Genomic DNA, 23525 nt, shown 5'->3' with positions numbered 1-23525 from the left:
AAACAAAAATCCTTTTCACAAAAGTCAATACTGATTTTGCAGACATAAGTTCCATCAAGTGATGTAGAGGAAAGTCTCAAACTGGAATTGTCTGTTGAACTTCTGATGACTCTGCATTAGGAGAAACGTGCTGTACTTTACTGCGTTGCTTTTCCTCTTCCTGCCGTGTCGCGTTTTCTTCGCTGCGCTGCACTTAATCTGGCTCTGCGATGCGTAGACCACCAGACTCGCACCGATGACTCTGAAGCTAGATCAGACGTTCTTTCCTTGCGACTTTCAACAAAGCTTGTTGCCCGGTTGTTTTCAACTAAAACTTTAAATATTGGTTTGACTTATATATTGAAGTTAAAGAGCTCTCTTACTTCTATTTGAGAAGTAACTGTCTCAGTCTTTGATTAGATGCACAAGGGACCGTCCGTTCTCACAAATAAGAAAGCATCTGTTTGGCATATCAAACAACTTTGATGGTGTAGTTGGCAAACTTGACCCGTTTGTACATCTTCCAGGGGATGTGAAACCTTCCTTTTCTCGCTTTCTGGCAATCATTTTCCTGTGGTCTTCTCTTTGCTTTCGAATCCTAACAGGATCAGATTCCGCATCATCAGGACAACGATAAAATGAATGAAGAGCATATGCGCATCTTTGAGCTGCTGTTTTGTCATACCTTAGATTTTCATACATACATGGGTATTCTTCACCTGATTTCAGGCAATGCTGTGCAATTAATATTTTGCCAGCAGCTTGCTTTCTAAGCTCCTGAAAATAACTCTGCAGTTTCTGTATGATATATACAAACACTGTACGTTCTTTGCTCTCTTCTTCCTCACATCCAGAAAACAATAGGCGCAATAGCTGAAATAGGTTGCTGTCCAAACAACAGTTCAGAAGGACCGCAAATTTTGCCTTCTTGATGAATTACTCCCAATCTCAACATAAATGGTTGCAAATGCTCAATCTAGCTGTAATGTTGGGGGTAATAATAAGTTACCATCAATGGGCTTGTTGTTTCCTTATTCTCTTTACTAAGTTCTCTAGTTTGCGTCCTCTCAATTGTAGTCTCAACATTCTTTTGCCCATAAAGTGTCAGAATCTCTTTACTAGTTTTTGACGTTAAGGCATTTCCCAAGTCGATTATATCCTCCCTAGGAAAGACCATCCCTCTTTGTGAACAACTCTCATCAATGATCTTGAATACACAGGGATCCTCTATATACACCTGTGCATCAGTTGTTTGGGCTTTCCCCCAAAGTTCTTTGGATGTTATATCCTCTTCTTGCTCCTCCAAGAACTGATCACTGTGTTCTTGAGCTATGGGCACGTTGTACTGTGAGGTGCTTTCCTCAGCAACTTCAGGTTTTTCAATAGTGCCTGGTGGGTGACTCTATCACCTGAGCTTGGCTAAGTCATTCCCTTTTACAAATTTTGGGAATCTCTTCAAACTAATGGAGGTACTATCATTAGTAACGGGGTTCTGAGGTAATCCTGCCCGTAATTTCATCTCCTCAAGCCGAAGAGAATACATCTCTCTCTATCTGTCCTCAATCGTTCCAGCTGTATTTCTTTTTCTGCTTCAACTCGAGCTATTTCCAACTTAATCTTCAAAATCTCCAGTTCTAAATTAGGGTTTTCTCTAGCCTCCAACCCTCCTGATCTTTCATCTCCTTCTGCCCCTCTGGGTTTTCTTACGTGTGTCATTTTCCTCACAGGAAATTATCGTCCGGATCAATTCAAATTAGGCGTGTGAGCTTTGAATTTCGATCATGACGCTGCCACCAAATAAATGTGAGGGATTCCCAGTTTTCCACCCCTCACTGCTTTAACAACATAGGGTTGTAGAGCACATATCTTCTTTTTATATAACACAGACTTGTTAATACAGCTCCGGCATCTCTAACATTCTACTCCCCAACTGCCAACTCCCAACTGCCATTTAGAATGCCATCTAGCTCCGCTTCCCAGGGAACACCTGCCTATAATGGGAGTGATAGATTAACCCATGATGAACCGGAATCATCAGGCACTATTCCGCCACACTCTGGTTCGCCAGAAGCAGCTTTGTCATGCTGGCCACATGACCCGGAAGCTGTCTGCGGACAAACGCTGGCTCCCTCGGCCTATAGAGCGAGATGAGCGCCGCAACCCCAGAGTCAGTCACGACTGGACCTGATGGTCAGGGGCCCCTTTACCTTTACCTTTATTTAATTTTAAATATAATTTCCCAAAGTTTCATTATCTGGCAAGAGTTTTTCAGAATCACATTTTGCACATGAATAAAACTGCCAGAAGCATGACATGCAAGATGACTCAGAATTTCTCTGTCTCCCCCCCACCAAAGTTCAGTTATAAACCTCCCAAAGACAATATATAATAGGTTAAAGACTTTATTGTATCAATATTTGTGCTTTCTCATTTGGTGAAAGACAAGAACTGTTATGTTCGGAACAAAATCGTATGAGCTTAGGACAGGGGTCCTCAAACTTACCCGGCTTTGGGCCGGATGCCCACTGCGCTGATTGCATGGTGGGCCGGAGGGTGGGGGAGCGCGCGCGGGGGCACGGGAGCGTGCGGCTGTGCGCACCCATGCGCATGTGCAAACGCTATTTCTGGCACACTCCCGACCTAGAAAGCGCCAGAAATAGCTTGTGCGCGTGTGCAGAAGCCTCCTCTGACCCAGAAGTACACCGGAAATGACGCATGTGTGCACAAGCTATTTCCGTCGCTTTTACGGGTCGGAAGTCGGCAGCCATGTCGCACCGCGCCAGTAAGAGCGGGCGGTGGTCAGCGGGCGGCGGGGGTCTCCGGGGGCCACATAAAAGAGCCTTGGGGGCTGTATGTGGCCCCCAGGCCGTAGTCTGGGGACCCCTGGCTTAGGACAATAAAACTTACAGTACATTGGTTCAGCATGTTACATTAGTTTCAAAGCACACTCCCCCCGCCCCCCCAATGAAAAGGAAAGCTAGTGTAAGTTGAGTACGCTGATCTATGGTTAGACTGGATCCAAACTCTGTTCAGCAGCAAGACTGTTGCTGCTCTGTCTAAACATGGCAGAGGGGAAAATAAACCTTTAAAATAGTGTTCTATACTGGGTTGTCAAGTCACATGGCCCAGCGGAGCCAGGAATCCAGGATGACCAAGTTACACCTCATATCTTTGGTTGAGTCAGGGACTTAGTGTCACTGGAAATCCACTGCATCCTAAATTGCTCATTCCAACAGATCTTGCCGTGGGACTGCCTCCAAAGCCTATTATTTGTACCATACCATCTGAGACATGTTCCTGTCCTGAACAAGTTTGCAGTCTTAAAGACAAGTCAGACAAGGGGGTGGAGATATGTTAATACTTTGAGGATGAAGATAATATAATTATGGGACTTACGGTCTGCCGCGCTGCCGGAGAGGCGCAGAAACCTTGAGCTCTGAGGTTTCTGGCTTAGTGGAGGGGAGGGAATCCCACGGGGGCGACGCGGACCCCCATAGAACCCTGGGTAGAGCGTCCCTGGGGCAAAATAGCTCGGCAGAGCTCCAGGAGCGACTCCTCCGCTGCCCAGTAAGCTCGTAAGAGCCCCGAGAGCCAGCAGAGTTGTAGTTGCGGGAGCCATTTTGAGCACCAATGTTACCTCCACGAAGCAAAGCTCCAAGCCTACAGCCTGCAAGCGGTGGATTCTTCCCTTCAAAAAGAAGATTTTATGGCGTCACAATAGAAAGGAATGTGACTGTCTGTATGTGCTCGCTCTCTTAGTAGCGGGTTTTCTCTTGGTTGCAGTTTGTAGTAGAAATCATGCCTCAAGCTTGTGCGCTGAGGCACAGTTTTGTTTTAAGTTTTTCTTGCCCAGAGATGAAGGATGTCTGCCTTATCTCCAGGCTATGTTTTTTGTAAATAAAGTCTTTTGAGTTTGCAACGTGCTCCAGAGTTCCTGAATTTACGACTCTCGCTGACTGATCCTTACCCTTTTGCCGTTGCGCACACGCTCTGCTGAAAAGGAAGATTTATGTCCGGAAGCGCGACTGGACTAGTAAATTTGTTTACTTAAATATAAGCTAATTAAAGCTTATATACAGTTTATAACTTAAAATCTTAGTCCATAATCATATACACATCTTCAAATTCACTTTAAATTTAACAGATCCAAGTTTAATAAAATAATCCTCTCTTTATTAAATCAGTATTGTAAGTCCATTCACTGATCCCTCCAGGCACCCAGATCCAGCTTCCTGGGGAACTTTCCTTAGATTTTTTCTTGAAGATTTACAGACACTTTGAAGCAATTAACACCTCTCCCCCTGACCTGCTCCAGGAGAGAGTTTAAAGAGTCAAATTCTTGGTAAATTGATTGTTTCCTTTCACCCTGACAGCTAGGGGTCAAATTACTGCATCTCGTTTCACACAATAGAGGAGTCTGACTTCCTTTTAAAGCCTCCTGCTGTGACCGAATCTTTTACTTGTAAATTGAAGCTTTTTGAATCTCTTTACTCACAGTGCCCAATGTAACCCGATCTTCTAATTGGAAAAACCCACTGCTCTCTGCCGCCGGCACGAAGCTTCACTTTGTGAGGGTGACAGTGACGCTCGAAAATGGCTCCCGCGACTACCACCCCATTCTCTCCGGGGCTCCTAATGGAGGTTGCCGGGGAGTAGAGGAGTTGCTTTTTGGAGCTCCGCCGAGCACTTCGTCCCCAGAATGCTCAATCTAGGGCTCTTTCGGGGGCCATGTCGCTTTCGTGGCTCCCCCCCCCCGCAAAGCCAGGCTCCCTTGGAGCTCGAGGGAAACCTCGCCAGACGGCTCTGGCGATGAACCGGAAGCCCTGATGGATAAATCTAGACTGCAATTGTTGATAATGGATGGACAGGCATGTTTCCTCAGTTCTGGTTACATGCCTGTAAGGGCACCAGCATGATCCCTGAAAACAGTCTTACCTCCTGTTAATTTGTCCCTTTCTATTTCAGAAAACCATAAAGCGGGAGGTTTATAACCTGTATTATCACATGGCTATGAACGACATCCCAGAAGACTTTGTGGAGACTGACACTGTGTATTTTCTCAGAGATACTGCAGGTATTTTACATGGAAGGAAGGTTTTGGCTAAGAAAGGAAGTTATGGTTAATAATAGATTAGGTTCTTTCCAGATCATATGAGATCTTGATCCACCCTTGAAACCTGCTGTTTTCAACCTGAGGAGCTCAAGATTTCAAACAATATTTCAACAATATTTCAGAAGAAAAGTGGGTGTGACTATGCTTAAAGGTATCAGTAAGTTTTATATTGCGTATGTGGTGTGGTCTGCCCAGGGGCGTAGGAAGAGGGGCGGTGGGGGCGGACTGCCCCAGGTGCCCTCACTGAGGGGGATGACATTCTCAAGCCTACCCCGAGCCATTGGAGTAAGGGGGGAGCTGTGCCACTTTGCTGGTGGCATTCCCCCCTTCCCCCTTCATTTTGACAGCTTGGGAGTCACAGGTGGGCAGCGCACTGAATGTCCGCCATGGGTGGCTCGCTCCCCCCCGGTGGCAGGGCATGTGTGCTGCTCCGGGCACCCAAGCAGCTTTCCCGCACCTGGGAGGGCACCCTCCATGCCACTCCCCCCTTGGGAGCGCGCCCGCCCTGAACAGTGTGGGCATATGCTCCGCTGCTGGGTCTGCCCATTGTTCAGCCCCATTTCAGTTCTTACCAGCCACACTTGATAAATGATTACTCTTCTGTCATTTCATCTCCTGTACAACACATCCATCCATCCATTTTCTCAGTCCTGCCAGCCCTTATCAAATATAATCATTATTACAAGAATAAAAACAACAAAATGATTTATTTTTATTAACACAGTATAACTGGTGAAGGTGTATCAAATAAGCAACAAATACAGGTCTCTGCTCCAACAAGTTTCTGGTTTTGAGGTTGAATGAAGGAGGGAGAGGCCAGGGTAAGAAGGGAGAAAGATGGGGGCCAAGGCAATGACACCTAACAACTGCTCCTCATGATCCTCAGCTAATAATCCAGTAATCCAGCATTAGATCAGGAGTGGGGAACATTTGGCTTGCAAGATGTTGCTGCACTACAACTTCTATTAGCTTTCCAACCAGCATTGCCAGGGATGATGGGAGTTATAGCTCAGCAACATCTGGAGGGCCAAAGGTTCCCTACACTTGCATTAGATTCTGATCAACTGCCACAATAGATATCATCTGATCTGTTTTATATATTATTTTATAGGTCAGAGAACCCTGACTCAAATGTGTAAAGTTACCTAGTTAGCCTATTGATATTTGATTGCCAAAGGGTAGTTTGTGAACCATGAGCAGACCATCCCATCCTTTTCCTGGTTGTGTGTCTATGGTGGTGTGTAATCTAAAGACTGGATCAGAAAGTTGATCTTCATTCCAAGTAGCACGGGCTACAGATTTATAATTCCCTGCAGCAAAAAATTTAAAATTAATTGAGACAATATTGGAACAGCTGCTTCTTAAAAGTTTGTCAACTAAAGAATGAACACAAGCAAGGGTATGCCAGTGGATTCGATACAGGTGACTATGCCTATGTGGTAACTAGAGTACTGCGAATAGGTACTGATAAACCAGGCATTCTGCTCCAAAGTTTGCTAAAGTTGTCACTGTTTGTAAAATGGAGATCTATGGAAAATAATAAATACATGGGTTGTTTGTTTGTTTGTTTTTAAAATAGGAACCAGTGTGCTAGTGAAGGCCTAATGGTGTATTATGTAGTAGTAGTTGTTTATTTATTAATTGCAGGTGTGAGGTGCCTCAATTTTTATTTAACCCTTCTTTCCCCCACCACAATCTTGCACTGCAGTTAGACTTTGAGTAAAAAGCTCTCATTACCACCAGTGGAAGAGCTACACACTTTCCTAGGCATGTACATGATCTTTGAGTGCATTCCTATAAATAGTTGTATTAAGTTGTTGGAAACAATCCTGAGGAGTTCATAACACTAGACATGCAGCTTAAATTATTTTATATAAATAAACAATATGCCTGCCCTTGGGGAGTTGGCATCCCAAGCATAAACATCTAGGCTAGGCTAGCTGGTTTTCTGTGTGTAGAAAGGAAAGCTCATCTGCTGTTTTTGGCTGTAGTTGTGTCCCAGAAGGCACATGATTTTCCTGAACTTATTGGGAATGTTGGGTTAGAATATTTCTTTAAACAAATCCTTGCCTTCTTTTGCTGCTTAGAAACCGTTAGTGAACCTAATGACTTGCTGGAAGCTAAGGATGTTCTGCCGGAAGTCCTGGAGTATGGCATCCTGAATGGCCAGACCCTCGTGATGCTGAAGCAGCTTTTTGCACTGGTGAAAATTTTTGTTTGTTTGTTTATAAATTTCTTTTTCAAAAATAGCTCCCCTACCCCTGAGACCAAGGTGCTGCAAACTCAGTGATTTTGAGTCCACAGGTTTTCGACAGAATTTAATGACTATACAGAATCATAGAAAATGCATGTGATAATAGAAATCACTCGAGCTTTGAGGTAAAGGTAGTGGTTTCAAGGGAAGTAATAGCTGAATAAGCAATTACCATCCCGCATTCATCAGTCATAGCACATTATTAGTGTAGTGTGACAGCAGTGGGGAAAATGGTTGCTATAGACCAGGGTTGCCAACATGAATAAAATACAGTACTGGGGGGGAGGCAGGTAAGCTCTGCCCCACATAACTGATTACAAGATGTGGCGTGCACACACCATTTGAATGGCAATACCCGTCAACTTTGGGGGCCAGCCCCCTCAAATATTTTATTGTGGGGGCGAAGGGACCCCGACCCCTAGGAGTTGGCTCCTGTGCTATAGCATAGCTGCCAAGTTTTCCCTTTTCTCACGAGGAAGCCTATTCAGCATAAGGGAATTTCCCTTAAAAAAAGGGAGAACTTGGCAGCTATGGCTACAGACACTCCCTTCAAACCTTATCCAGCTGCTACCACAACAAAATTTGAATATATTTCTGGTGACTACCTTATCAGCAACTCATTTAAGTGAACTACCATTTTAGATGTAATTCAAAACTTGTAAGTTGGATATTAGTGCAAGATGTCATGAGTGGATTTGAGGGTGAGTGACTCCAAGCTAAAGGTTTATAATAATTTAAGCTTCATTTTTTTAAAAAATAGACCAGAGTTTACATAGCAATTAAAGTAGAAAAGCCCCCCAAATGATGGCATGTAGCTTTCTATGTTAACTGGTCTGTGTTGTGTGTTTGACCTCACCATACTTGGTTGCAGAAAAAACCCATCACAAAAGATGGAGAGAAACACACTGAGTCTCAGACAAACAGCAAGAAGAAGCAGGAAGAACCCATTATGGACTTCTCCCTCTCCTGATAGCTATTTTATTCCAGGAAGCTTCTCTTAAGCAAAGAAAAATGCTGTTTCAATTTCCAAGCTCCACTTTTTAATCAACAACAAAAAATGATTTTATACAGAGGGGGAGGGACAGAGGCATGCGGTGGAGGCGCAGCGCCCCGGGTGTCAGCGCTGAGAGGGATGACATTCAGCGCACCGCCCTCCCGTGACTCCCAAGCCTACCCCAAGCCATCGATGTGTGTGGGGGGGTGTGACATAAAAAATTCCGCACTGGGTACCACCTGACCTTGCTACACCTCTGTGGACGGACAGAGTAAAACCATAAGTGATTTTTTTAAAAAAATAAACCTGTCACGCACTTGAAGAAGAGGGAGAAAAAGGTGGGCCATTCCCCTGAAGAGAATAAGAAAGGGCAATCAGGATTCATAGCCTGAATATGTGTTTTTACAGGAGTGAAGTTATGAGAGGAAGAGCAGAGTTCACTGGGGGGGCGACCTTCCACTGACTGCATGTAGCCTAAGAAGACACCCTAGAGTTGCTTCTTTTGCACAAACTCTCCTGGAAATAAGCTCCACTGAACATAGTGGGACTATCTTCCGATATGTATTAGACCTATATCAATAATGTTGGGCTAGCTGTCCCCTCTTCCTCCAGAGAAGGTGGATTGTCATTACTTTCGCACATAGCAGCAGCTATAACTGGATCCAATGGCAACTAGGATTGCCTGCGGCAATAGCTTTCTAACTTTTTGCTTTTAACTGTTACAAAGTTACAAATGAATTTAGCCATTATATTTTAAATGAAAGCAAACAGAAGACAGTTAAACAAAACATGCTTGTATTTTCAGGTCTTTCTGCCTGCAATGTGTCATAACCATTATGATATGGATGAGTCCATTCCTCACCCAGAACCGGAAAAGGCAGAAGGTGAAGATGCTCAGTCTGTTGTGAAGAAAAAAACATCACCAGAAGCATTAAACAGCTTGCATACCCTAAGGAATGAGTTCTTGATGAATATGCAGAAATTCCTAAGCCATATTCAGAGAACCATACAGCAGATAGAAGGTATGTCTCAGTCTGATCTTATGTGGGCCTCTTAAAGCACTACTGGTTGGGTGGTGTAAATGTGTGAAATGCAAAAATGAGTTTGCATCCACTTTCAAAACCAGCTGTTGGACATTCAGGAAGATGGATTTTCAGTTGGATTCTAATCTTCCAGCATTGTTTGTGTAAAAATGGGCACAGGTGCATTCTCCTTGTCCTTCACTCTCCTTTTTATATATTTTAATCTCTTCTCTGTACAAAAGTGTGTGTCGGAGGAAATGCTTGTTAGTATCACCTAGGGTTGCCATATGCCCGGAATTTCCTGGACATATCTGGAATATTGCAGTTGTAAGCTCAACAACTTTTGTGTCTGGATTTTCACTGTTTTAAATATGGCAACCCTAGCTTCACCCAAATTGATTACCTTCACCTTTTCTCCATTCTTTGCTCTCTGGAGAAATTTAGAAGGTTCAAGAAGAGACTTGTCAGTATAATCTATAATGCCATGTCTTCACTGCTTTCTGATGAAATGGATAAGCTAGGGAATATTCTTGTCTATTTCATTAATGATTGGGACATTTTTACTGTAGCTAATAATGTTTTTTTTTCAACAGGGGAAATTAAGTTAGAAATGCCAACCTTAAGCTTAGATGGTGATGTGAATGAACTTGCCAATGATCGGGATGTGGTTGATACACTAGAGACACTTGCAGCCAATTGGCTCATGTTAATATCCTCAGCAGATGAAGAGCTTCTGAAAAAGGTCCCCCAGGTAATCTATTTCGGCATTCTATTTTCCCAGTGGCCAGTCAGGTCTACTGAGAAGCCCACAAGCAGGCAATATGGTAACACCTTTATCCTGTGGTCGACGGCTTGACGATCTTCGTAAAGCGGAGACGCCTCGTCTGCCCGGGGGGCAGAAGAGCCACGTGAGGAGGAGCGGCGTGGTGGCCCCATTTGTGCTCCGGGCCAGGTAACCTCTCCAAGGAGCGCACGGGGGCTCCCCAGAGCGGATACATGAGCCCGTCTTTGGGACCGGAGGGAAGAGACAGGGGCCGGATTCCCAGGGTGGGGACCTCCTGTTGCGCTTTTTCGAGGTGGTGGGAGGGAGGGAAGGTGCCCGAGGGATCCCTGCACCACGGCGCCACAAAGGCTTAAGACGACCCTGGGTGAAATGACTAGAAGTGAATATGTCTCTATGTATTGTGTAACTCAGGGTGGTCAGACACATGGCCCATTGTGATCAGAGTTTGTGTGATGTGTCTGCCTTTATTCCAAAGTACCTGGTCTCATCTTGGTTCCTTTCATCCTCAGGGGAATGGCCCACTAGCCGAGATTGACCTGTGGCGAGAGAGAAATGCTACTTTGAGTGCCCTCACTCAGCAGCTCAAACTGCCATTAGTCAAAAAGGTCTTGGAAGTGCTCACGGTGGCTAACATAGCAATTGTGGATAGCTTGCAGATAGTCATAAATGAGCTCTGCAAGCACCACGTGGAGGCAGTTGATAATGTGAGGTTCCTTTCCACTCTTGAACGACACCTAAAGGTAGGTTTTTATCAGCTGTAAATGTAACATTCAGTAGCAGCAGGGCACTGTCCAACTATGTCCAAAGGTTTTGGATACAGAGTTCATAATTTTTTTAGCACCTCATGATGACTCATTTGTACATCACAGTAAGCCATAAAACATGCTTTGCCATACATGCCCACTTTGCTCCTGTCTACTAGCAAAGAGAGGAAAGAAGTCACAATCCTCTAGCTTGGTGTTATGAGCCAACCAGAGATTGTGGTTTGGCTCCCTCCAAACAAGCTATGGCAGCGCACCAAGGTTTATTCTCGGCTTACTAGTTGTACTTTGTTTAAGCAAAACAAACCACAATTCCTGGTTTGCATGTAATGCTATGCTAAGCCATGGTCCATTGTTTGCTGCCTTTGCATGTTCAGGGAGGAGTAAAGAGGGACTGCACAGTAAGCTATGGTTAATGGCTTATTGCAGAGTACAAACACAGCCAACAACACTCTATTATCAACAAGGAGCAATAGCAGCTGCTTCTAGGTAGTAGCAAAGGGCCTTTGTCTTAAATCATTGGTGCTACCAGGAATTGAATCTAGGACCATGTGAGGGAGCTGGTTCAGCTTTCCACAAGTAACGACTCCCGACTCCTCATCTGTATATTTACAGTTCTTTATTATACAGATATATACAAGACAGAGCAAAAGTTCTCACGTCCATTCAGTCACTTTCAGATCCAGGAAGCATAGCTGTCAACCTCCGGATTTGAAGATAAGGAAATCCCATTGTGTTGTCAACTCCCGGATATGAAAGTGAGGGTGCTGAATAAGGGAATTTCCTGCAAAAAAAGGGAAAGTTGACAGCACTGCCGGGAAGTGGCATCCTGTGGGAACGCCTCCAACACATCAGTCTGGGAACAGTTAGTCTCCTCCTCTCTTCCCTACGTTTAAGCCCTCTGTGTTATATAATAATAATAATAATAATAATAATAATAATAATAATAATAATAATAATATTAATAATATTTTATTTGTACCCCGCCCATCTGGCTGAATCTCCCCAGCCACTCTGGGCGGCTTCCAATCGAATATCAAAACAATCCAGCAATAGCACAATTACAAAAGTCACAAACAAAACATAAACCACATCAAAAAAAATACACAACTGAATGGAAAACAATTTCGACATAAATCAAAATCTAAAACTAAGAATACATCCTTAATACAGTTTAAAATAACATAGGTAAAAAATAACAGGAATTTAAACAAAAACAAAAAACAAAATGGAGCCCTCTCTGCCCAGCAGCAGTGGCGGCAACAGTCCTTTATAGAGCCCATCAGGCCCCGCCCTGGGCCAGGTGGTGAGTGGCAGGACTGGGGCCTTCAGGCACTGAGCAGTTGTTGGGGCGATGGAGGCACCACCTCTGTTTCTGTTCCAGAGCTGCTCAGATGCTGCCCGGGCTCTCTAGCGTCTGAGTGCCCCTCCGTCACAGGACTCTGTGGCTGCCTGTGGCTGCTGCAAGATGTTTCCTGGCAGCCCTGGCACTGTTCAGGACACTCAGCATCACAGACTCCTTGCGCCTCCTGGCCGGGCTCTCTGCTGACCCCTGACAGCAAACCCCTTGCTTGCAAACCATCTCATGTATCACCTCTAAAAAAACAACAACCTGCAGATGCAATTAAGGGTACCAACAACTCCCCCCCCCCCTTTTATGTATTGGAATAGCCTGCGTCACTTCCTGGACAGAGTTTGTAAATAGTGACAACAGCATTAGAGACTCAGAGTGGTGCAGCCAAGCAGCCCCAAGGCTGCCCAAATCCTTTAGGAGATGAAATAAGTAGACTTCCTTTCCCCCTAGTAGTGTTTCTGATCAGCTACCATCTTGGATATGTTTAATTAATTCAGAGGGGGCCCTCAGTGACCCTACTATGCACTCCCCACCCTTTTCCTTTTCCTTTCTTTGGGCTGTACCTCATTTTATGGTTACGAAAACGTATCCTATTCCTTCATACTGATATTTTTTTTTTACAATATCTGCCATTGACTCAACAGAATTTAACACACGGCACTGGCTTCAACGTTGTCTTGGATACAATTCCCTCACTGATGAATGCCTTGAGAATGGTGTGGATTATTTCACGGCACTACAACAAGGATGAAAGGATGATCCCCCTAATGGAAAGGATTGCCTGGGAGATCTCGGCAAGGGTCTGCAAGGTTGTGGATCTACGGACTTTGTTCAAGTACGTGGCATTTCCTTCTGTAAGCTAAGCTAAAGTTGTGAATGCCATTCATCTTGTTCTCAGGACCTTGCACCAGTTACTTTATTCACCCAGGTTGAGTGTGACTCCCTGCAGATCAGGAGCCATCCTCGGGAATGTGTGCCGCAGTGGTAAATCTGGTTTGTCATCACTTACCTGCCTCATCTCTAGACCATAGTTTAGAGTTACACCCACTGGTGTCCATACATAGCACAACATGCCATTTTTTGTAGTGCCAGGGTCCAAAGGTTAGTAGTTTCTATGATGAAAGGCAATTTCTCGCAAGAAATACATTGAGCCTTTTGAGTGTTGAATATGGCTGTCTTTTCTTTTTGAAACAAAAAATAAAAAAAAATTCCTTCCAGTAGCACCTTAGAGACCAACTAAGTTTGTCATTGGTATGAACTTTCTTCAGAAGAAGTGTGCATGCACACGAAAGCTCGTACCAATGACAAACTTAGTTGGTCTCTAAGGTGCTACTGGAAGGAATTTTTTTATTTTTTGCTTCGACTACATCAGACCAACACGGCTACCTACCTGTAACTTTTCTTTTTGAATTTTGGATCAATTTTTTTCCTGTGCTTTTTTATGGGCTCCTAGGGAAGACAGGCAACTTGCAAAAACCAAAATGCTAGAAGCCAAACGGACCCTTGAAATTTGGAAGGAGTCCTATTTTGACATCCGTGCCAAAATTGAAGCTTCAGGAAGAGACGCACGATGGGAATTTGACAGGAAGCGTTTATTTGAAAAAACAGATTATATGGCCATAATCTGTCAAGACCTCTATAACATATTGCAGGTAAGAGCATGCATGAATTATTGAAGAATAGGTTTTTTTACATCATTTGTTGAGCCCAGTCTAAGGTCTCCTAATGTGTGCTGGAGTTTCAAGGCACACACAGAGCTCCAATGACCCACAGGCTTTCCTCACATATTTTGCACAAGAGCGGCGACATTCATTTACTCCTTGTGTGGACTCAGAATTTAAAATTCCACTTAATCAAAGCATCAAGGAGACCTGGTGTTTTTTGTTTAGTTCTTTATTAGATCACTGATGGGTTTGCCACTCTGAGTTCCTATGGGTGGGATATAAATTTAATAAAAGAAATGAATAAATTGGCCAAAACTGATGGCTGGAGTCTGGACTCCATCTGCAGCAAAATGAGGTGCTGTAAGGCTCAGGTGATAGAATAACTTGAGACTGCAGGAGAAGGATCACATTTCTTAATACCGGTATTTCCCTACATGAGAAACTCCCTGCAACACCACCCTAAACACCTGAGCACTGGCTTCCATTCATTTCACTGTCCAATATTGGCTTCTCTCTTGAAACATTTTTTATTGGGCCACAACTTTGCTGGCCTCTGGTATGGCTGCAATATACTCTCTTGCATTGGCCTACATATGTGCATGCAACTGCTTTGGTCTGCAGAACTGCTATGATTGCAGGTGCTACATAATACTCATTCTCTACTTGCAATAAATTGATCTATTAGTGTGGGAGCCCCTACACTTTGGATCTCCCTGCCTGTTGACATGCAGCAGGCTCTTTTGCCGTACTCCTTTTGGTGCCTCCTTAATACATCTTTATGTGCTGGCAAGCCAACCTAGCAATGTAAAGTGTTGCAGGGACATAGCAAGGGGGGTGATGGGGCGGTCTGCCCCGGGTTCCACTCTGGGGTGTGTGTGTGACAGTCGGTGCCACACCCCGTGACTCCCAAGCCGAGCCCCTCTAGCCTCCCAGTAAAAAGCCCGCTTGGTGTGCCACGCCGCGCTGAGCGAGGCTTTCTACCGGGTGTCTGGAGGCTCCGTTTTGAAGTCGCGGGGGGATCGCGATCCCTCTCTACGTAGCACGCATGCACAGCTGGAGGCTCCGTTTTGAAGTCATGGGGGGGAGCACAATCCCCCTCTACGTAGTGCGCATGCGCAGCTTCGTTACGTAGTGACGCACACGTGCTACGAGCAATGCCCCCCCCCCGGTGCATGGCAATTTGCTGCCCCAGGTGACGCAGTGGCTTCCTCTGCCACTGGAGTGTTGACATATGTTTTAATCTCTTTTTAGCTTACTGTTTATTTTAATTATCTTCTGTTTTTTTAAAAGAGTGAATCACTTTACAGGTTTTATTACAATCAAAAGGTATATAAATTTTGTTAAATGAAGTGCATTTGTTAGCTTCTAATCTGTACTTCCTTTTTGTTGTCATAAATATACTTGTGCATTCCTCTCCCACCTTCATTTCCCTTGTTTCCCATCCCCTTCTTTTCCTTTTCCTCATTACATAGTTTTTTATAAAAAAACAAACAATAAAAACATTTCATACTGTTTGTAAGGATGCGATTTTTAAAAAATCATGTACACACACACACACACACACACACACACACACACACACACACAAACCCTCCATAGAAGCAGAAAAGGAGCCCAGCAGGCAAAAAGGATAGGCTAGTTTCTGTTTGCAGTAAGTTTTTTTCTTTGCATGGGAGAGTGCAATCCCTTACCTGTTGGCTGAAGTGATACAATTCATTCAGTCACCACTTTCTGCATTGTGTTCAGACCTAGCTAGACCTGTGCCTGTGCTTCAGGATCATTTGTCTTGCTGCTGAAACAACTTCTTAGTTACTTCAAGTGACAATTTCACAGCACTCAGACAGTTTTTGTCAGCTGCTAGATGGCCCATCCTTAACCAGAAACTCTCTGGGTTTCTTGTCTGGCTTCTCAGACTAGCTCAGTTCCCACCCTTCCTTCCTGGGAAAAATAAAGCACAAATTGAAAGCCACTAGAAATGATATCTGCCTGGAAAAATTAGTTATATAGAATTGGCTAAATTAACAAATTCAGTTAGAGGATGCAGTAATCAGAAATTTAATCAGAATTGGGAAAAGTTTGGGGATTATGTGAAAAAGCAATGCCCCTCTATGAAGACTTGGGTTTTTATTTCTAATATTCCGTAGTGATTCAAAAAAAATCTGTAATGATTTTTTTAAAAAAGGAGAGTGAAGGGAAGCAGTATGGAAGTATGAGAGTTTATTAGCCCGGGATGATGACAAGTGGAAGTCTGTTTATATGAAGAGTATATTTTAAGTTTATATGAAGTCAAAAGAAACTATTTTATTTGATATACATGATTTGTTTGATTTAGGTTATGATTTAGGTATTTATTAGTATGTTTTTATTTGTATATTTTGTATGTTTTGTTTGTTTTGTTTATATTATTTGTATGTATTTCATTTGTATGTTTTTGATTTGAATTTCAGTAAAGTTTGGAAAAAAATAAAGAAATGATATCTGCCTACACATCAGCTCTTCTTGTACCCTGATAGGTTATGGAAGAGTTTTACAACATCTTTGGTCCTGAACTCAAAGCTGTCACTGGGGATCCAAAGCGCATTGATGAAGTCTTGCGACGAGTTGATGGTCTTGTCAGTCCTATGGAGGTTCTGACCTTTGAGCCTTTCAACATCAGATGTGCAACTCAATGGAAGATAGTTATGGAGGAATTTAAAATGGAAGTTTTGGTAAGCAGCAGAAGCTTTGATTTGTATTTTTCTCGCTTCTCAGTAGAACCTCTTGTCTCCCTGCTAGAACCCCTGAACAATAAGAATTTGACCTACAAGCCCCTTCAGTCCTTCTATGAAGTGATCTGTGAAAAAGCAGTTTGCATTTAGTATGGCGTTGTGGAATCCTGAATGGTAATTTTATTGAATTAGGACTGCCTGCCATGCCTGCCATTGATAAATGAGAATGCCCCCCTTGTTAACTTCATCTTTCTTAATTTTTAGGATATAGAAAAAGAAGCAAAGAGCTTCATTGATGATTCTTTTAAGACTCTTCGTTCAGCAGAAGCTGCTTTTGACATGCTCTTAAACTTCAAACACATCCGCTCTCGTGAGGCCATTAATAAGCAGATGATGATGAAATTCAATGACATTTTGGCACAGTATTGTAAAGAGGTATTTGCTGCTCCTTTCCAGCCATGACTCCTTAGATCTTTTGATGCCCTTTGTGAAATAGCACCTCACCTCAAAGTTTTATGCAGGAGCTGCTGAGACTGGTGACTCTCTTCTTATTCCCTATCCTGTCTAGGATGTTAAGCAGTAGCACCTCTCCCCCTGGGTAAGCAGCAGCTACCTGCTGTGTTGGGAAGCTGGGAAAGCAACAGAGCCCTAACCAAACTGCCTCGCATCACCAGCCACGGATGTTGAGGCCCCCTTTCCCATAGCTGCATCAATCTTAAGGACTCCCCCAGTGGTGAGACTGGTCTTGATATCATAATAATTAACAACAGGGGTGACTTTCCTGGATTTCTTTGCTCACAGGGAAGTAGTCACCGTTTGTTTGTTTGTTTGTTTGTTTGTTTGAAAATCACTTTAAAGCACTTCTTAAAAACTAGTAATAAGTGCCTATAAGTGAGTGGTATCTCTTGTTGATATAGATGATATAGGCACAATTCAAATAGGCACTGAGACACTCAAGCAACTACACACACCTATCAGAATGCTCTGGGACTCTGTCGGGGTGGGGATCGGGGTGGGAATTACTAAGAGTAATTGAGGGGTTGCATTTTGGGACAAGGCAGTTCCTCTGCAGCAACAGCATGGCACAAAAACTTCTGAAGATGGTGATTCCCCTCAGATCTTTCTCAGAGCTTAAAAAGCCTCCAAAAATGTGGGCTTTTATTATACAGATAGTGTATGGGAAATGCTCAGTTCTATTAACAGAATTGTGAAATCCATTGGGCCTAGGTTATATATTGTAAGGTACTGAGAGGGTGTCTGAAACAAACATATCCAGTAGTTAGACTCTGCCACCTTAACTCCTGCCCCACCGGTGCTCAGCTACCACTGAAAACTGGGCGGCGTGAGCTCTAGGCTCTGTGAGTGCCCTCCAAACTGCAGTTCTAGCTAGTCCCTGTCCCTGTCCACCAAGCTGCCTAAAGCCTCAGTGCTTGCACTTCAGTCTGAACAACTAGCCTCTGGTTTGAGGACACTAGGTTCTGGTTCCCTTTCACTAACTGCTAGCTTGGATCTTGCTCCCTGCCTAGCTTTGTCTACTCACCTGACTTTGGCCATCCTGAACTTTGTTTTGGACATGCAGCTACTTCTGACCCCATTTGGATTATGAGGTGACTCCCTCACTTCCTGGATCTTGGCTGCCTTAAGCCCGACCCTACTGAGATCTGATATGTAGCATCTTTATATGTTGCTAATGATGAAACAAAGAATTTTGCCTAGTAAGATGATAAATACCTTTTTTTTTTAATTTACAGCTTGAGATAGTTAACAACATATTCGTCAGTAACCTTTCCAACCCACCTTTATGCAAAAATCACCCTCCAGTGGCAGGAGCCATTTACTGGGCGCGAACTCTTTTCTACCGTATAAAGCACACCATTGTTCGATTCCAAGAAGTAGAGGAGCTGCTGGCTAGTGAGCGTGGAAAGGAGGTGGGCTGGAGTTTTGTTACTAGTGAATACACATCAGTATATATCAGAAACATAGCATTTCATTGGACTGGGAAGTTCAAAGTACATTGTTTTGGAATGGGAAGTTGCTGAATAACATTTTTGTTTTCATTTTTCAATATTGTTCTGTAAGTTGCTCTGGGATTTGCTTTGGGATGTAGAGCAAAATAGAAGAATGTTAAATGAATAAAAATGAAAAGATGAGCTGCAGAAAGTAAAAGCTCTCTTGTCTGACCTGCGGTATTTTAGGTGAAACAAAAATATCTTGAAGTGGCAAAGAGAATGAAAGAATATGAAGATCTGAAATATGACCAGTGGAGAGAGAACACAGAAGATAAGCTCCCAATTCTATTGAAAAAAACTCTCCTTGCTAAAGTTCATCCTTCTGGAGCTATTATTCAGGCTAATCCAGAGACCCGTGAGCAGGTGGCTATAAATTTTTTCTTGTTCCAGCCCTTTGCATATCCTTGGGAAGATATAATCTTGCATAATAATTTTAAGTTTAATAAATTTCTGTTTCTATTTGGCAACATTTCTTTCCCCTTTTGGTTTATGTTTTGACACATTGTCCTCCTTTCCATGGTGGTTGATCTTCTGGGCTGTAGAGTCCACGTACTGAAGAGATGGACACTGGAGAGAAAACTACTCGTTACACAGTTAACTTTTCTCCCAAGCTTCGAGAGATAATCAATGAAACAAAATATATGGAACAGCTTGGATTTCCAGTGCCTGAAATAGCCAGGAATGTGGCCCTTCAGGAGGACAAATTGCTTAGGTAAGGATATCATGTAAATCTGCTCTTGTCAGAGTATATGGCAAGTGTGAAGCTGTTGGTTCTCCTTCACTGGTGGAGAACATTCATTCCTCCTGTTTCCTATGGTAGGGTCAAGCAAATTGGTACACTTTGTTGCTTCAATTGGTGGAAAGCCCTTTCAGTTCTGGCCCTGCCTGCTCAGTGTTCACAGGGTTAGAGAGATTTCCTCCATCTTTGTGTTTTTGGCTTGCTGCTTGCTCTACTCAGTAGCAGGTTGGTCTTGGCAGGAAAGGCAGAGATTCACCTCTTTGATGCTTCCAACTGTTGTTCAAAGGACAGGACTGGCCCTACTACTAGGCAAAGTGGGCGTCTGCCTTGGGCAGCTGATTCTGAGAGGGACATGTGTATGCATTATTTGTTATTGTTCTTATTTATAAAGAAGCCCACATGGACATCTAATGAAGGGAACGCTGTGGATGTAGCATATATTGATTTCATGTAGCATATCTTGTGTCACAGTGGCCGGAGTGGGCTACTTCAGAGTAACGACTCTACACAGCTCTGCATTTTATCTTTTATTGGTGCTGCGTATTTACAGTGCTGAAGGCAATGCTATTTACAAGGACACATTTTCTCAGCTTGAATCAGAACCTCCGAATGGCGTTTGGCGCGTTTTTCTCCAGCATAACAACTTTGGTAGACCCATCCTCTTCCCTCTCCGCTTTCTGCGCAATTCCGGAGTTGGGGGGATGGGTCTCCCCCCCTTGCTTGCCCCTTCCTGTCCCACCTGGGACCCTGGCTCCGCTACCTTGTCTGAGCCTCGGACACGACTTCCTGCTTCCCCACTGGAATCGGAACTCTCCCTGCTTTCCCCTGCGCTCGGGGATGGGCTTGAACTCAGGAGGGGAGGGACTTCGCGATATCCCCTGTCCCTCACATCCATCCCCCTCCCAAGCTCCCCTTCTCCCCTCCCAGGGGGCTCCCCGGGTGTCGGTGACGACTGAAAGCCTAAAAACTCTGTACTTTCCGAGCCCGTAGGTGTGAACACCTCCCCCCAGTCCTGCGAGCTCCCTCCTTCCGCCTGGGAGGACTGAAATCCCAAAAAGTCCGTGGCGTCAGAGCTGGTGGGGGTAAAAATACGCTGCCAGTCTGCCTCTTCCTCTGACAGGGTGGACCTCGGAGACACCCATACTTCTTCCTCCTGGTCCTCAAACTCCGCTTCCCATCCCCATGGTGAACTGCTCTCCACTACTTCCTCCCCCTCCCCCTCCCCCTCCCTTTCCATGTGCCAGGGCTTGGGTCTGTGTGGGAAGAGGGCGTGAAATTCTTCCACCAAGAAGTCCTCCTGTATCTGAGTGGCCGGGACCCATTCATTCTGGGAAGGCGGGGCATCCTCCCATGCCATGAGGTACTCCAGGCCCCCCACCCCTCTCCTTGAATCAAGGATGGCCGTGGCCTCATTGAGTTGCTCCCTGCTTCCCCTCTTCCCCCCTCCCTCGGGGGTCTGTTCGCTGTCTCGGAGCCTGCTGCTTTCCCTGTACGGCGACAGCAGCGATCTATGAAATACTGGATGCACCCTCATGTCCTCTGGCAGTGCCAGCCTGAAGGCAACCGGGTTGACCTGTTGCGTGACCGTGAAGGGGCCCAGCCGTCTGGGTGCCAGCTTTTTGCACCTCCCTCTGGTGGGAAGGCCCTCCGAGGACAACCAAACCTTGTCCCCCACCCTGATGACCTCCCCTTGTCGCCTGTGGCGATCTGCCCTCTTCTTGTACGCTTCCTTGGCTCTCTCCAAGTGTTCTCTGAGCTGCTGGTGCACCGTCTCCAGTTCCTCTGCCCAATCCTCTGCCTGTGGGCCCTCCTCCTCCTCCTCCCCCTCCCTCTCCGGGAAAGATCTGAGGTCGCGCCCGTAGTTGGCCTTAAAGGGCGACACCCCTGTGGAGACGTGCACTGCATTGTTGTAGGCAAATTCTGCCAGTGGCAGGCGATCCACCCAGTCCGTTTGTCTCTGGCTGACGTAGCATCTCAGGTACTGCTGCAGAATGGCGTTGACCCTCTCCGCCTGTCCATTGGTCTGCGGGTGCCGAGCCGTCGACAAGCTGACCTCCACCTGCAGGAGGTTCATGAGCCGCCTCCAGAACCTGGAAACAAATTGGCGGCCTCGATCCGAAATAACTCTTAAAGGTAATCCATGCAGTCTGAATACGTGGTCAACAAACAGTTTGGCTGTCTCTTCTGCAGAGACCGCCCTGGCACACGGTATAAAATGGCACATTTTGGACATGAGGTCCACCACCACCAACACTGCGGTCTTGCCCCTGGACGACGGCAGGTCTGTGATGAAGTCCATGGACACCACTTCCCACGGCCTGTGCGGTGTGGCTAAGGGCTCCAGCAACCCTGGTGGCGCTGCTCTGACCACCTTCGCCCGCTGGCAGGTGGTACAGCCCCTTACATAGTCTCGAACATCTTCCCTCACCCCTGGCCACCAGAAGTGTCTCATGACTAGGTGAGTGGTCTTGTCCCTTCCAAAATGCCCCGCTGTAGGGTTGTCGTGCATCTGCTTGAGGACCGTACGTCGAAGCTGGGTGGTGGGTAGGTACAGCGCACCCTTGTAGAAAAGCAGCCCTCTGCGTTCTGCAAAGTCTTTTGCCTGCTCCCTCCCCCCTCTCAGTTCTCTGAAGATGCGGTTGGCAAATTCATCCGCTGCCGTCAGTGCTGTGAGTTCTGCCTCGCTCACCACTGCTGCTCCGCAGGACCATGCCGACGGGGGGAAAATGTGCCTTGGGGCTGGTGGCGCCTCCTCCTCCATGTACTCTGGCTTGCGGGAGAGGGCATCCGCCCTGACATTCTGCTCTCCTGGGATGTAGTGTATGGAGAAGTTGAAGTTCGAGAAGAACTCCGCCCACCGTATCTGCCGCTGGTTGAGCACCCTGGCAGTTCTCCAGAACTCCAGGTTCTTGTGGTCTGTGCACACCTGGATGGGGTGCTTGGCGCCCACCAGGAAGTGTCTCCAGTGCTGGAACGCCGCGTGGATCGCAAGAAGTTCCCGATCAAAAACTGTGTAGTTTCGCTCGGGCTGGGTCAACTTCCTGGAGAAGAAGGCACAGGGTCTCCACTCTCTGTTGGCGTCCAGTTGCAACAAAATGGCGCCCACAGCCTTATCAGAAGCATCTGTTTCAATGCGTAGGGGCGCGTCCTGAACCACGTGGAACAGGTTCTGGTCTGAGGCGAACACCCTCTTGAGGCTTTCGAACGCTGCTTGCGCCTCTGGTGTCCACCTGAACTTCTGCTTGCCTCTCAGGCAGTCAGTGATGGGAGCCGTAACTCGAGAGAAGTTCTTGATGAACTTCCTGTAGAAGTTGGCAAAGCCTAGTAGGCGTTGGGCATCTTTGCGCGTCCTGGGGCTGTGCCAGTCCAGGATGGTCTGCACCTTGTCCTTGTCCATTGCCAGCCCCTTGTCTGACAGCTTGTAGCCCAGGAAGTCCACCTCCTTGGTGTGAAACTTGCACTTCTCCAGCTTCACATACAGGTGGTTCTCCTTCAGGCGCTGTAACACCTCCCTGACGTCCTTCACGTGCTGCACTGGGTCGTTGGAGTAAATAAGGATGTCATCCAGAAAGACCAAGCATTTCCTGAAGAGTAGGGACCCCAGGACGTGGTGCATGAAGGCCTGGAAGCATGCTGAGCCCCCTTGCAACCCGAAGGGCATCACCAGATATTCAAAAGAGCCCAGAGGCGTGAACATCGTGGTTTTCCACTCATCGCCTTCCCGGATCCTGATCAAGTTGTACGCCCCCCTCAGGTCTAGCTTGGTGAAGATCTTGCCCCTGCGTGCCGCTGTCAGCAGATCGTCCACTCTGGGCATTGGGAAAGCCACCGGTTCTGTCATGTTGTTCAGGCGCCTAAAATCCACCACCAGACGGCGCTGTTGCGTGTCTTTCTTGTCCACCCAGAAGACCGGGCTGCCCCCTGCTGCCTTGCTTTCTCTGATGAACCCCCTCTTGAGGTTCTTGTCTATAAACGCACGCAGATCCTCCAGCTCCTGATCTGACATGGAGTACAGCTTGGCTGGGGGTAGCGTGGCCCCCGGCACCAGGTTGATCTGGCAGTCAAACGACCTGTGCGGGGGTAGGTGGTCGGATTCCGCTTCACTGAAGACCTCCTGCAGGTCCCAGTACGGCTTGGGTATCGC

The 23525-nt window shown here is 45.7% G+C and overlaps 1 protein-coding gene across 2 annotated transcripts in view; it reads left to right on the top strand.

Annotated features, from left to right (window-relative positions):
* Window positions 1–23525, top strand: part of DNAH10 (dynein axonemal heavy chain 10) — a 130412-nt gene that overhangs the window by 4739 nt on the left and 102148 nt on the right. The window contains exons 4-15 of one of the 2 annotated variants that reach the window (XM_035097917.2): window positions 4945–5053; window positions 7180–7295; window positions 9146–9362; window positions 9956–10113; window positions 10656–10886; window positions 12906–13096; window positions 13715–13913; window positions 16439–16633; window positions 16898–17068; window positions 18385–18561; window positions 18829–19005; window positions 19185–19354. In XM_035097917.2, coding sequence (XP_034953808.1) covers window positions 4945–5053; window positions 7180–7295; window positions 9146–9362; window positions 9956–10113; window positions 10656–10886; window positions 12906–13096; window positions 13715–13913; window positions 16439–16633; window positions 16898–17068; window positions 18385–18561; window positions 18829–19005; window positions 19185–19354 — 2111 coding nt within the window. Of the gene's footprint in view, window positions 1–4944; window positions 5054–7179; window positions 7296–9145; window positions 9363–9955; window positions 10114–10655; window positions 10887–12905; window positions 13097–13714; window positions 13914–16438; window positions 16634–16897; window positions 17069–17285; window positions 17367–18384; window positions 18562–18828; window positions 19006–19184; window positions 19355–23525 lie in introns of those variants that run through there. The other variant, XM_060269865.1, reaches the window with a different exon arrangement.

This window comes from Zootoca vivipara, chromosome 17 (assembly GCF_963506605.1).
Source record: "Zootoca vivipara chromosome 17, rZooViv1.1, whole genome shotgun sequence".
Taxonomy (NCBI): domain Eukaryota; kingdom Metazoa; phylum Chordata; class Lepidosauria; order Squamata; family Lacertidae; genus Zootoca; species Zootoca vivipara.
Note: the sequence above shows the minus strand (reverse complement) of the source record. Positions and strands in the feature narration are given on the sequence as shown.